This window comes from Cyphellophora europaea, assembly GCF_000365145.1.
Source record: "Cyphellophora europaea CBS 101466 unplaced genomic scaffold supercont1.3, whole genome shotgun sequence".
Classification (NCBI taxonomy): Eukaryota; Fungi; Ascomycota; class Eurotiomycetes; order Chaetothyriales; family Cyphellophoraceae; genus Cyphellophora; species Cyphellophora europaea.
Window position 1 is genome coordinate 2,602,868 of NW_008481809.1, and position 13,441 is coordinate 2,616,308.

The 13,441-nt window shown below is 54.6% G+C and overlaps 5 protein-coding genes across 5 annotated transcripts; 3 read left to right on the top strand and 2 right to left on the bottom strand.

Annotated features, from left to right (window-relative positions):
* Positions 1-3,106: 3,106 nt before the first annotated feature.
* On the bottom strand, positions 3,107-3,955 carry HMPREF1541_03902 (uncharacterized protein; the record flags this gene model as incomplete). The annotated part of the gene is made up of 1 exon (XM_008718250.1): positions 3,107-3,955. One exon carries the CDS (start codon positions 3,953-3,955, stop codon positions 3,107-3,109), a length of 849 nt encoding a protein of 282 aa, XP_008716472.1.
* Positions 3,956-5,031: 1,076 nt separating this feature from the next.
* HMPREF1541_03903 (uncharacterized protein) lies at positions 5,032-6,039 on the top strand (the record flags this gene model as incomplete). Its single annotated transcript, XM_008718251.1, has 2 exons — positions 5,032-5,149; positions 5,198-6,039. 2 exons carry the CDS (start codon positions 5,032-5,034, stop codon positions 6,037-6,039), a joined length of 960 nt encoding a protein of 319 aa, XP_008716473.1.
* A 274-nt stretch (positions 6,040-6,313) lies between these two features.
* HMPREF1541_03904 (uncharacterized protein) lies at positions 6,314-7,663 on the top strand (the record flags this gene model as incomplete). The annotated part of the gene is made up of 4 exons (XM_008718252.1): positions 6,314-6,382; positions 6,431-6,613; positions 6,663-7,560; positions 7,623-7,663. 4 exons carry the CDS (start codon positions 6,314-6,316, stop codon positions 7,661-7,663), a joined length of 1,191 nt encoding a protein of 396 aa, XP_008716474.1.
* Positions 7,664-8,630: 967 nt separating this feature from the next.
* HMPREF1541_03905 (uncharacterized protein) lies at positions 8,631-11,180 on the top strand (the record flags this gene model as incomplete). The annotated part of the gene is made up of 1 exon (XM_008718253.1): positions 8,631-11,180. The coding sequence occupies one exon, from the start codon at positions 8,631-8,633 to the stop codon at positions 11,178-11,180; it is 2,550 nt and encodes an 849-aa protein (XP_008716475.1).
* A 478-nt stretch (positions 11,181-11,658) lies between these two features.
* On the bottom strand, positions 11,659-12,645 carry HMPREF1541_03906 (uncharacterized protein; the record flags this gene model as incomplete). Its single annotated transcript, XM_008718254.1, has 2 exons — positions 11,659-11,977; positions 12,113-12,645. 2 exons carry the CDS (start codon positions 12,643-12,645, stop codon positions 11,659-11,661), a joined length of 852 nt encoding a protein of 283 aa, XP_008716476.1.
* Positions 12,646-13,441: the final 796 nt, after the last annotated feature.

Below are 13,441 nucleotides of genomic sequence, written 5' to 3' on the forward strand. Positions count from 1 at the left end.
TTGTTGACAAGTGACTTCGAGATTGCGTTGAGATAGTAAACTAGAAGAGCAACAGAGGCCACACGTCCGCTCCGACCCAAGTTTGCTGAGGAATACTAACGCATCACAATAGTACTTGTATGGTGGGCCGACGCTGTATTGAGGACTGATCAGTATGACTTTCAGAGCAAGACTCAACTTGTGCGCGAAAATCCGCACAAGGCAAAAGGGACACATGGCAACTCACCATCTCCGTGACAGCTCAATGTCCTCTATCGGTTGGGCCATCGTGTCTCTTGCGTAGCACACGAAGGTCCAGAGATGGCGTTTCTCGAGCTTGCTATTGGCGGGAGCCGAGACCGCGTGGTCATTGATCTGAATGGGACTTGCAGCGGCGGGTGCTATGAAGGCGGCAGCGAGAATGATGAGGATGAACTTGGAAGTCTGCATCTTAGGTAGGTGCCCTCGTGTGATCGTGAATCTATCAGAGAATCGGAGGTGGGGAGGTGTGGACAGGGAGAGGTGAGTTGCGTCTGCCTTGGTAAAGAAAGTGGTAGGTCGAAGAGAGTCAGGTGTGTTTGCATGAGATGAAGTGAGAAGAGGTCGGAGTGCGCAAGACACCTCTGAAAGCATCAGACGTGCAAATGGGAAGTGTCTGTCGGTGGACGCTCCTGCCAACTTCACTTCGGATCACCTCCATCTCACTCTTCCGACCTCTGAATTTCATCTCTCATTTGACCACAAGCTATTGACTACATGCATTAGGTGCCTACAATCTATACCGAGAGGATTGTAGCTCTTCATTTAGGCTTGGGCGTTCAACAGAGCTTCGCAATCCATACAAACCTGCCGACACATCAGCGCAGCATCACTGCTGCATTCGATCACGCTGTCAACCTCTTCCGATCCTGAAACTCTCAAACGTCTGGCAAGTCACACACCGAAGCCATATTACAGTCGGTAACAGGGGTGACGGAGCACCCACTTCTTTGCATGCAGTGGTTGCAGTTTGAATACACTTACACCACTGCAGATCACCGTCGACAGCGCATCAGCATATTCGTGCAAAGGTTGTAACCACGAGAGTTCTTGAGCATTAGTTTGCATCATAGGACAACAAGGACTTCCAGATGTCTCGCTGGTCACTGTTTCCCGTTATGCTCTGCATCTTCTTTGCCACCTCTGGAGCCATTGCACTTCCAACCCTACCTACTGTTGCCAGCATCGATACTCTCATGCCATCTCAGCAGCTCTCGGACGCGTCCTCTGGTCCTGAATTCACGGCACATACTCTCACCAAGCGCCACCAATACGCCATGCTCTGTGGAGAGGAGAAAAACGGCGTCTATAAGGAAGATACCAAGCTGAGCAGGAGATGCTTGCTGCCTCCAGAAAGTACTGTCTAGCTCCTCATATTTGAGCATTGCTGACAGTAACAGTACAAGTACATATGCGACGCTGGTAAGTGGCTGCACTCTTGGCCAAGCCTCTCCGTTCCCCATTCAGCCGTGTTTGAACTCGTGAGGGTGTGCCCACTTCGAAAGCGAGCTATTGACAGCTATCACTCCGTAGATGGGGATTTAGACTGGTATACCACTCTTGGCAAGGAGAACGAAGACTGCGATCGAAAGTGCAAAGTGAGATTGTCTTTCCACCAAACGAGGAAAAAGCCATTCACAGCAGTGACTAACAGAACGCAGTGTGTAAAGAGGTTTGAGAACTCTGCTCCATTATGCATTGCTATCGGAGCACTGGTCGTGTTGGCATGTGGCAACGTATGCGCGCGTGAAGCAATACGCCAATATAGGGCCAACAGGCTCATTTCGACCCACGAGGCAGCGTCTAGATACGCTTCAAAGCATTCCATGGGAAGCAGATGGCTGGCATGTTGTCAAAATGGGACACTCGCAACATTATGATGTGCCTTTCGGGTCACACAACCACAATCCTAGATAACTTCACCACTACTGGGCCACTTTCCACATTTCTGCCCCGAAAGTATGTCACGTCTATCTCAGCCATCACTCCGGCTCCATTAGATACGGTCACAGCGCGCTAGAGAGGACCCTATCAGACCGACTCCACCCATATTCATCTTACCAACCGGGACTACGGTTCAAGTATACTCTACGGTCCGATACGCTCTACCTTCGACGTAAATACAAGCCACCCACTCTTGGTTGCTGCTATCAAGAAGGTCTTCGCGATCAGTATCTCCAGAAGAGTCAGCACACTCTACCGACGATGCATGCCTCCGACGACCTCATCATGCCCTTGCTCACTGACAGCTCAGCCTATCCTACCAACAGCTTCGATTGCCCAGAACCTCCCGAACTCAACTCTCGTTCCTAAATTTTTTAAAAGCATAATCTGGAGAAAAGATTCCACCACCCCCTGGTCTGCCGGACAAAGGGTCCAATGGAGGCCCCCAACCTCGCTGAGAACATCACACTCGAAACTAGACGTCTTGGTCCGCCCTACAGGTATACCTGCAAGCCATATCCACTTGGGATGTTTCCAGCTTATTATCTCCCTATTACGCAAGCCAACGCCGCTAGTGCTCCTGGCACAGTCCTTGACGCTGACAATGAGGACTACAGGCATGGAGCTTACCTACGAGCAAGCCGATGCCGCTTGCGACTTGCAATGTGAGGTAAGGCGCCACTGGACTTACTGCCGATTCGTGCCGGCCGAGTTGGGCTACGAGAACCCTATATTTGCTGCTGGGAATACCGCGGAGCATGACTGCTGACATCGTGCCGTATATTATGAAGATAAGTTCAATATTCCGATTCCGCCCTGTCGTATAAAGGATGTGCGCCGCATCCACGATCATTACATGCTGAATTGCTTCAAGTGACCCGGAGAGCGGGGCTGGAGCCGACGTTAGTTCCACATAGGCATACTTGGTGAGAGGTTCAGAGTCTGTGAGAGGCAAGTGACTTGGAAGGGGCAAGGGGCGTACGAATCAGACTAGGTTGATAGCTAAGCATGAATATCACTCCAGCTTTATTCTTCAATGGTCAGGACGGTCGTTGCGGCTCTGTTGCTAACAATTTCGCAACTTATCGTCGCTTCGAGACGTCCACCCATCTGACATCGCTCGTCACTCATAATGCTGGTCCACTCAGGGATTATCGAGATCAGTGCTCCAGCTCACCTCCTTCGACTCGTCCAAGACCGCGATGACCTCCTCACACTTGCCACGGATACTTTGCCACGCATCCTTTCCAATCACCAAGCGCAATGGCACCGGCTGGCCCGTCTTCTCCGTCAACGTATCCACAATGACCTTCGCCCCCTTCTTAATATCCCCCGGCTGTTTGCCGTTATAGGCCTCCATCAATGCCTCGCCTTTACGCACCTGCGTGCCCTCATAATCTTCAATCAACCCGCTCCTGTCCTTCTTCGCATCGGAGCCCAGGAAATTGCTGCGGAAATACCCGGGCTCAACCGTGCACACCTTGATTCCAAACTCCTTGAGCTCCAGATTCATGCTCTCGCTTAGGCCGCTCACCGCCCACTTGGACGCGCAGTACAGCCCCACACCGGCGTACCGGTTCCACGCGCCGACGCTGGAGATGTTGGCGATGACACCGCTGCGCGCCTTGCGCATATACGGCAGGACCGCGCGCGTCACGTTCAACAGCCCAAAGACGTTGGTGTCGAACTGCGCCTGCGTCTCCTCGGGCGTGATTTCCTCGAGGCCGCCCGTCTGGCTGTATCCGGCGTTGTTGACGAGGTAGTCGATGCGGTTGTGGATCGCGAAGGCCTGGGACGCGATCTCCTTGAGCGTAGGGAGCGGAGCCGTGACGTCGAGTGCTAGCGTTGACGCGCCGGCGGCGGCGAGGTTGGAGAGTTTGGCTGGGTTGCGGGCCGTGGCGATGACGGCGTCGCCGCGCGAGAGGGCTTCTTGGACAAGGGCGCCGCCGAAGCCGGAGGAGCAGCCTGTGATGAGCCAGACTTTAGGAGACATGGTTGTAGGTGGCTTGACAGGACTAGTGGTGGGAGGTCGATGCAGATTCTGGTTCTCTACTCTGCAGCAAGGTGCTGGTGCTTTGTGATCTGTTGGGGTTTGAGAGGAGGACGAATCCTTTATAGAACCCCGATGCGTCGACGTTTTGGTCTCTCCACATGCGTCGGTCTCAGGCGTATGAGGTCGTCTCTGCGCCTAGAACATTAGTGTATGTTGGTCGATGACAAAGAGCAAGCTAGTTGTCGACAGGTTGAATTCTCCAGCCCTGATCGTATTATATGAACACTCTGGGGGGGAAATAGTCGGAGATGTGTCTGCATACTGCATGCGGCCGATGCGGCCGCAAACTCCGCATGTGCCAAGGCGGGTGAGAACAGTCGTATCTGCGGTCGCTATCCTGGACCAAGAGCCTGGGCAAAAGCCTCACGAAGCTAGATGACACCGCAAATTGCTGTAGACTATCCAGAACAATCGTCTGTCAAGCCTGAAAGTAGTGATGCTGTCTAGATCCTGCCAATCTTGAATCAGCTGGCGGTCCCATGAGCCAAGAGACCAAAAAAAAGCGAGTGAGTGGTCATCAAGGATTGTCAGCATCTTCATCCAGGTCGCCTTGCATTATAGCCTGATAGCGCTCCCAGTGCCTAGACGACTTTCTCGAGATCCCTGTATCCACTCGCTGACACATGTCGTCAAGCCAATGCTGTACTGCGTTTGTAATCTATTGTAAAAGAACCCGCATGAGACCTGTCCGAAAGCCCTCAGGCATTCGAAGAGGGCACATCAACAAGTTACTACAACGACCCGATTTGTGCAAGAATCGGTCGTGCTTCTGGCTGGAAACGTAGAGCTTTAACGAAGTCTGTAGCTCGTCAACATGTTGGTCGCCGATGAACCTCACACCTGGCGAGTTCCCGAGGCTGCGCTATTCTACTTTTGGCAGGTCCACCAGGACGTCATTTTCGCGGGCGACCAAAGTTCTTTGAACAATTTATGTCAAGCAAAAGATCTTGAGGGCCTCGTCGTGTTGGCTGTCCGCTCCTTAAGGCTCAGAACGAGCATCAGAAGAATGCGCGAAGATGAGTGACCGTCGCCGTGTCAATGGCCCCAGCGGGGGTACGATCCCTCCCACACCTCTCCCATCGCCCGAAGGACGAACACAGCGGAGCAGAAAGCCAAACCAACTACGTAACATCTGTAGGTTGAGGTTTCAGGCTCTTATGTTCCTGTCAGCTAACCAAGCAGACCTTCAGACTGGCACCATACCTGCTGCCAGTGGCTCTGCATACTACGAACTCGAAGCACCTGCCTCAAACAATGCGCTCGTTCCAACAACATCTACAATCAAATTGTCGTGCGCAATACACGGCCCAAAACCACTTCCTCGAAATAGTAACTTCTCACCCAACCTTCAACTGAACGCTTCCGTGAAATACGCACCATTCGCTACACGAGTCAGAAGAGGCTATATTCGAGACCCTACCGAGCGTGACTTGGGGGTACATCTTGAGAATGCGTTGAAGGGGTTGATCATTCCGGACAGATGGCCAAAGAGCTCAATCGATGTTGCGGTCACAGTACTTGAGGGGGAAGACAATGAAGACACATTTCCAGGGCAGTCGCTGGGAAGTGTAGCAGCTCAGGTGGGACTGATGAATATTCTTGCGGGGTGCATTACCGTGGCCACTGCAGCACTGCTTGATGCGAGAATCGACAGTCTCGACATGATGACAGGTGGCGTCGCTGCCTCCGTTGCAGCGCCTGGTCCAACAACGATCCGGGTTCTGGATCCCTCGGCCACCGAGCATGAGTCTTTTCAAGCTGCATGTGCGGTGGGCTATCTACCCGGAAGGGACGAAGTTACAGAGGTTTGGACTACTGGTGTCACATCAGAGAAGGCGCAAAGCAACGTCTCAGGGTTCGATGAGCTCTTGGATAGTGCCGTTGGTGCCGCGAAGGCAGTACACGCTGTGTTGAACGAAGTCATACGGGAATCAGCTTCACGTCAGTCCGAAGTCTCTTCCGGCAAGATTAAAGGCAAGTCAGCCATGAATGACGAGATGAATGATATCGAAATGAAAACTTGAATCGGCCTTCTGGGTTGCGACCAGCAATTCAACTCTTTACGCAGGCCTTGTCTCAAAAACTCCTCCGATTTGATCGCTGTGCGATGAGAATTGGTAACGTCGGTGCTAGCTCACCTGTGGCTTCAATATTCACTGCCGGAAAAAGTGGTGCCTGATGAGTCCCTCGATCCGGTCGAGTCTTACATCTCTACTACTTCTTCGACCCACCTACGAAACCACCAGGTAGCTCGATGCCGCACACCCTCAACGACCTTGTCCCTCATCGGTTGGCACGATGTCGTCCAAGCCGGTCAGTGAGGCCGCTTACTTTCTGTATCAATGCATCAACCACGGTGGCACCAAGGTGAGCAGAATCGAGACTGCAAAGACGTGTGACACTGACTTCTCAAAGCTCGACTTCAAGCTCATCGGAGAGGCTCTCGATCTGAAGACTGGTACTGCCAACATGAGATACACTCGGTTCCGCGAGAGAATCAACAAGGCTGGCGTCGTTCAGGGTAGAGCTTGGAGTGGTCAACTAAACGATGCCGATGCCGTATTCCTATTCCAGTGCATTCGAGCTTGCGACATTAAGGTCCCTGCATGTATCATCCCTAAATGACTAGGAGAACTAACATGGCTAGGTTGACTTCAACGCCGTCGGCGACGCGCTAGGTCTGAAGGCTGGAACTGCCCACATGAGATACACCCGGCTGCGACACAAGTACGATGAAATCGACTCAAGCGCTGGTGCTGCTCCGTCTGCTGCCGTCTCTGCTCCTCCGTCGCCCAACGTGTCTGTGTCCGAGCCAACCGAAAAGGCCGAAGACGACGTTGCAAAGAAGCGAAAGGCAGCCACATCGGACGAGTCTGGCAACGATACCAAGCGCGCGACACCCAAGAAGCAGAAAGTTGACGCAAAAGCGGCACCCGACAAGATCAAGATCGAAGAAGAGCCGGCAGTCGAGAAGCGTCAGACCCGCGGCAAGAAAATTGACCTGGCCGAATCTCTTGACAGTGACGACGACTCTGCTGCGATTCCCTCCACTGATGGAGCCAAGGACTCGTTTAGTGATGATTACGAGCCGCACGACACCGATAGCGACTACATCTTGAGTGACGAGGACACTCCCAAGGCGGCTGTGGTTGGACGACGTCGTGTCCCTGGAAGCACTCGTTCTTCTGTTCAGAAGGTCATCAAGCGACGACTTCAGCACACCCCAGCTGGTCTATCCGGAGTCAAGATGTGGCAGACAAGCAAGACAGTCCGTCACGCTGCGAAGCAGACGATTCCAGCTCCTGTCAAGGCTGTCCCAACTCCTCCCAAGGCATTTGCAGTTCCTGCTGCTTCCGTGGCTACCACTCCCACCCTTAGAATTCCAGACGATCGCGAAGCTACAGCCACTTCCGACGCAAGCAACGAATCAGTGACGCCTTCTTACCATGCTCTTCAGCTTCAGCACGATCTCATCACCACTACCAGTGCAACCCCTCCCGGCGAAGAGACCGTTCTACCGTCTGTCGAGGCCATCGAGGACAAGAGTGAGTTGCCTCACCCCCCCCCCCCCCCCCCCCACGACTACAGTGCTAATGCATCATTACAGGCCCAGGTCTCTTGACACGCTTCGTCTCGTGGTGGAAGTAGTTGCGCCGTTCCGAGTGCGGCTAATGAGGTTGGGACAGAATACGGTGTTAAAGGCTGGAAGCTCGGCAAGGATTTGAACTATGGTTAGCAAGCATCGATTCGACCAGGCGATAGCTGAACTATCAGGTGGTGATGCTCATGATGCATTTGCAATGAACCATTCTCCGTGGTGACTGCATTCTGAGAGTGCAAACTGGCTAGGGTAGTCTTGAGGTCTCGAAGCTGACACTCGAAACGCACGTAAGTGTAGGTACGCAGTAGAGAAGGACTTTTGCACCAAACCTCGCCTGGCCCTGTGGCTGCTGCGGCTGAGACGGTGATCGCCCTAAGACATTACTCATCTGACCAGAAACCCTAAAACCCTGTTGGCAGCACCCTGATTAATTTTAGACCGTGGCAACAGAGGTCCAATAAGCATTTGCTTGACCTATACTAGATACAAGCCAAATGTCTCGCTTTGGCCTTCAATTCGCTATGGCAGCCACCGGATCTGGTTCCCACGGTCACGGACGCCCATGGGACGAGCGAGCTGGGCTGCTTCGGGGACGATGGGCTGCGCATCATTACACACTGACCTGAACGCGCTGGTCTCATTCGCCGCACGATGGTTGCCTCTTCCAGCCAAGTGCCAGGAACCACGACAAGCCGCAACCATGAACGACGGTTTTGTGGCTCCCAGGCTTTCCGATCTAGCCAGGATCTTCCGAAACACAGCCCTACGCTTTGCCTGCTAAGCCATTATGGCCCCTATGAATGTCCCTAGCCGTTGGCGAGGTTGGATCAAGATGTCCCCGCTGCTAAGGATTACTTGCAGGCCTAAATTCCTTGAGGCGCAGTCTCTCGAGGGAAGAAAAACAAAACCCCATCATGGTACCACTCTGAAGACCACAGCGCCTTGCGTCTGATGTCCACATTGCGCACTCAATGACAGCCATGCGACAGGACGATGGCTTCTGGAGTATCGACAATGACAAATGTAAGGCAATGGCACAGCGCCCATCAAGACCAAGGACTGACAGCTGCAGCACAATCATGGAGACCGAGTAAAACAGAATCGCGCGAATATGCGCCCTTCACTACAAGAACACCATGGCTCGTCACTCTGCTCGTAGTAATATTAGGCTGCATTGCCGCGCTCGAAACTGCTTTTCATTCAGGCGTCGATGCGGACGATCCCAACGACTCTGCTACCCTGGCTCGGAGGCAAGAAGATAGCACAACTCTACCCGAGTTTTCAATCCTCACAACTACCGATTCCGAGCCTACCATTACAACGTCTATCGAGCCCTCAACGACTGTTATCCCTTCGACAACATCAACTCCTACAACAAGTGCTGTGACGTCCCCAACAACATCTGGCCCTACAACGAGTCGTGTGGCATCCCCGACAACATCGAGAGACAGCACTTCCCCCACCGAGATCACTGCCTCCTACGCCAATCCTGACGGCTTTATCACCAACAAAACGCCGACAACCTCGAGATCCAACGATGTCACCGCAGCAAGCACGGACGAGGATGCGCATATCACCAACGCGACCCCGACAACATCGCTTTCCCCCGATCCGCCCGTCACAGAATCCGCAGACCCCGAGTCGTTCATCACTACTGATGCCCCTTCGGGTGAGACTCTGCATCTAACTGTTGTCACCGTATCACCTGAGACGGCGACACAAGTGACCACCGATTCCATGGGGTCTACGGTCACTAATACTGTGGTCGTTTCTGTGAGCTCTACGGTCACCACTTCAGAAATCATATCGAACGGACTGGTAACGCTGGCAATTTCGCCAACAGTTCTAACAACCGTGATTGGCGGCGAAACTCAGGTTATCTCGACGTCTACAACAGTCACAGCTCCAGCATCGTCGAGCACGCCAACGGCACCAGCTGGCGTCAAGTCTTCGCAAGTGCAAATCTCGAAGACATACAAAGACCACGACTTCTTCTTGTCATCATATCTGGCAGTCTTAGTCGCTGTGCTGCTAAAGCTTACCTGGGGTCTTGTCTTCTCGGGTCTGAAGATGCTCGAGCCCTTCTACCAGCTCTCAAAACCTGGTGGAGCCACACCGTCCGAATCCTTGCTTGCTGACTACCTGTCTGCGGCGTATGGATGGACTCACATTCGTCACATCTTCAGTGGGCACTGGGTCATGCTTTTTAGCACCTTTGCTTACATCGCAATGGCCACACTGAGTCCCATCGCATCTGAGTCCATGGCGACAGTTGCCACGCAGTTCTGTCCCCAGCCATCTGGAATAATGCAGCCCTGCAGTCCAGTGTGGGTCATCAACAAGGGCCCCGCACGTGCTCTGGAGGGCATCCTGATCGCCGTTGCTGTGCTGATCATTCTGGTCATCGTCTTCAATTTCCGTCGCAAATCTGGCATCCACAGCAACCCCTCTTCGATTGCCACCATGGCCTCACTTCTTTCCCACGACGACATGCTTCAAGATCTTCGCCAACTCGATCCCTCTGCGTCAGACAAGTCCATTCTCGCCGCGCTATCGGGCACCCGATATGTTCTCACATCCTACACCGACGCAACCGGCCTCCCGCGTTATGGCATCACCAAATCCACCTCTTCAATGACCAGCAACCCCTACTCGCTCGGAAGCGCCAACAACTTCGACGCCTCGTCAAGACACCAATACGCCGCTCTGACCAACCCAAACAACATGTCCCTGCAAGAGTACCCAATCAGAGAGCAAAAACCCTTCTCAGTCTCCTGGCGCCTCGTCCGCGACGCCATCTTCATCCTCGTGATCCTCGCACTCTTCGGCATCGTGCTAGCATACTATCTCGTAGGCAACCGCTCGGCCTTTAACAACTGGTTCAACTCCGGCGGCTTCGGCCCCAAATTCACCCTCACCCTCATCGCCGCCCTCATCGACTTCGGATGGAAGACGCTGGAGCGCGAGGTCCGGATTCTGGCACCCTACCGCCGTCTGGGCGCCCGCCGCGCCCGCGCCGACAAGAGCGTGCTCGTCGACGTCGCGGGCGTCCCGCTCAGCGCCCTGTGGGGCGCGATGCGGCGCGGCGAGGTGTTTCACTCCATCGTCGCCGTCACGGCCATCCTGTCGGACGTGCTGATCATCACGGTCGGCGGCGTGCCCTTCAGCCAGGGCCGCTTCTTCGACGCCTACCTCTACAGCTCGTACATTTCGCTGGCGATCCTGGGCTGGATGGTCCTCGTCATGCTGGCCGTCTTCTGGTGGCGCGCGCAGGTCAAGCGGCTGCGGCTGCCGCGCGAGCCGGACACGATCCTGAGCGTGTGGCTGATGATGGCCGATGAGGGCAACGGCCTGCTGCGCGAGTACGGCGGGTGGGAGACGACGCGGGGCGCGGAACGAGATCGGGCCGCGAAGCGCAGGGGCGCGATATACAGTGGTGGCTGGATGAAGGTCGAGGATGGGAGCGAGAGGTGGTGTATCAGTGTGGATGATGGCGTGGCCGGTGGTGGTGGCGGCGGCGGTGGCAGTCTGGTCTCCTATGACTATGGTACGGTCAGATATTGAGGTGTCTCACGATCTGGTAATGAGCGATGATCTATATACAAAAAAAGGGGAGGAAGCGATGGTTTATTACGATAGGTAATGAATATACATATATACATATATATGAATGCAGAGTGTTGTGCACTGTGCTTATAAACCCCCCCATCGGTCGTTCTAGCATCCACATTTCCCCCCCGTCCCGCCACCGCTGCAAATACGGCGCCCACCCCTGCCCTTGGCTAATTGGAAAGTCCGCCTTCACGAGAGACTTGCCAGGAGGGGTAAGGAGTAAAAGGAAGCTGGATTTGCCGTCATCGCACGAGACTGCTCAAAAGGAAGTATCATTCATTACTCATGCAACAAGAAGCACTACCTGGGACGTATCGCCGTCGCTGATGCGCACCCTCCTCCGTAGGTCATTGCGGTTTCCCCCGCGGTTTCTCTGCCGCGTCCCTATTCGCCTCCCCCCGCCCACTGCCCCATACCAGCCCTTCCCACACTACACAAACTCCTTACTATTCGTCTCCCTCGCGTCCTCCCCCTTGGCGTGCTCCTCCTTGAGACTGCCCGTCCGCTTGCGGCCCTGTTGCGCACCGGCACCAATGCTCACATTGCTGGTTGCACCGGCCGCAGCACCGCCAAAGCCGACGTTCTGGACGCGCTGGTTCTGGGGCAGCTCGAAGCCATAGTCTTCGTCGGCGCCGTCGTCTTCGAGGTCGAGGTGCTTGCGGCGGTGCTCGGCGGATTCACCGGCCTTGTTCTTCTGGCGGCGGCGCCAGACGATCCAGCTCGCGGCGGCGGCGAAGAGGAAGAGGAGGCTGTAGTGGGGAAGATGGGGTTAGTTGAAGTTAATGAAGTTTTGGGATGTAGTGGCTGCTGGAGTGGGGACACATTGTGTCGATGGAGACGAGCAAAGGGGAGAGGCAGAGGGTTAAAGGGGGAAAGGGACGTACACAAGGCCAATGACGATGGGCATCACCGTCTTTTGGAAGTTGCTGACGGGCAGCTCGGCTTCGCCTTGGACTGGCTTGTCCTGGTCATCCTCGGCGCGCTTTACGAGCGCAGAACCGGCACCGCCGATTGCATCCTCGAGTCCCTGCTTCGCGGCCGCGAGTCTCTGCGCAGCGGAGTCATGTGAGAGGTCACGCCGGAAGAGCTTGGATGATGATGAGATGGAGCCTTCGAGGGCGGATTTGGCGGCTGCGAGGCGGTCGGCGGCAGAGGCGGCGATTCGATCACGCTTGGACAGCGGGGAGTGAGAGGCTTCGAAGACGCCTTTGATTTCAGCGAGGTGCTCCTTGGCGACGGCGGAGAGGTCGCGCTTCGAGAGTGGTGAGTGAGAAGATTCGAAGGCGCCTTTGATCTGAGCAAGGTGCTCTTTGGCGGCGGCGGAGAGGTCACGCTTGGACAGCTGGGGGTGGGACTGGGTGTAATAGGATTCAAGGCTGCCTTTGGCGGCGGCCAGTCGGTCAGCTGCTGAAGACATTTTGGCGGTAGAGATTGTGGTGGCAATGGGGGATGGTATGTAAGTTGGACCGAGAGGTCGAATGCGGCTGTGGTTAGGCAAGCGCGCGATGGAATGAATGATGGATCAAAGCCGTATTTCAGGATAGGCGCGAGGTGCAAGTCGCTATGACGGTTGTCCAAAGGCGATGGTAAGTGTCTGCTCGATGAAGCTGTAATGACCAGGTGGTCCGTGGCGTATGTGCGAAATAAACAAAGGCACGCTTCACGTTGGTCGTGGTGGCTTGAAATGAACGTCGAGAATTAAAGGTGAACAAGAAACCCAACGGAACGTCGATCAACACATGGTCCTATCCCTTTCGACACCTGTTTCTGCGGAGTGACAGAATCTGGATTTCTGGGGAAGGAGAGGGAGGAAACAAGGGAGATCTTTGCCTGGTCGCTGAAACGGGACCTGAAGCACACACGCGCGCCCGTCGCAACGGGACATTTGCAAATCAAACCTGAAAGGTTGCGGGGCGCAGGCACCCCAGGCACCCCTGACTCCCGAGCTTTACAGGGGCGGGTTTCTGCATTCCGCACGGAGATTGGCTGCAAGGCACCACGGGGAATCCATCGTGCCAAAGGCGGAAATTGCCGTGCATATTTTCGGCAACGGCGCAGGGCCGCAGTGGTGGAGGAACATCGTGCGCAATTGGCTGATGCGAGTAGCATGTCTCAGGAAAGCAGATACAGGTACTAGGAATCAGTCGTCATGTCGAAGATGTTGTCATTCACTCAACTGTCGCCCTGTAGGCGAATGGTCATGGCCACCACGT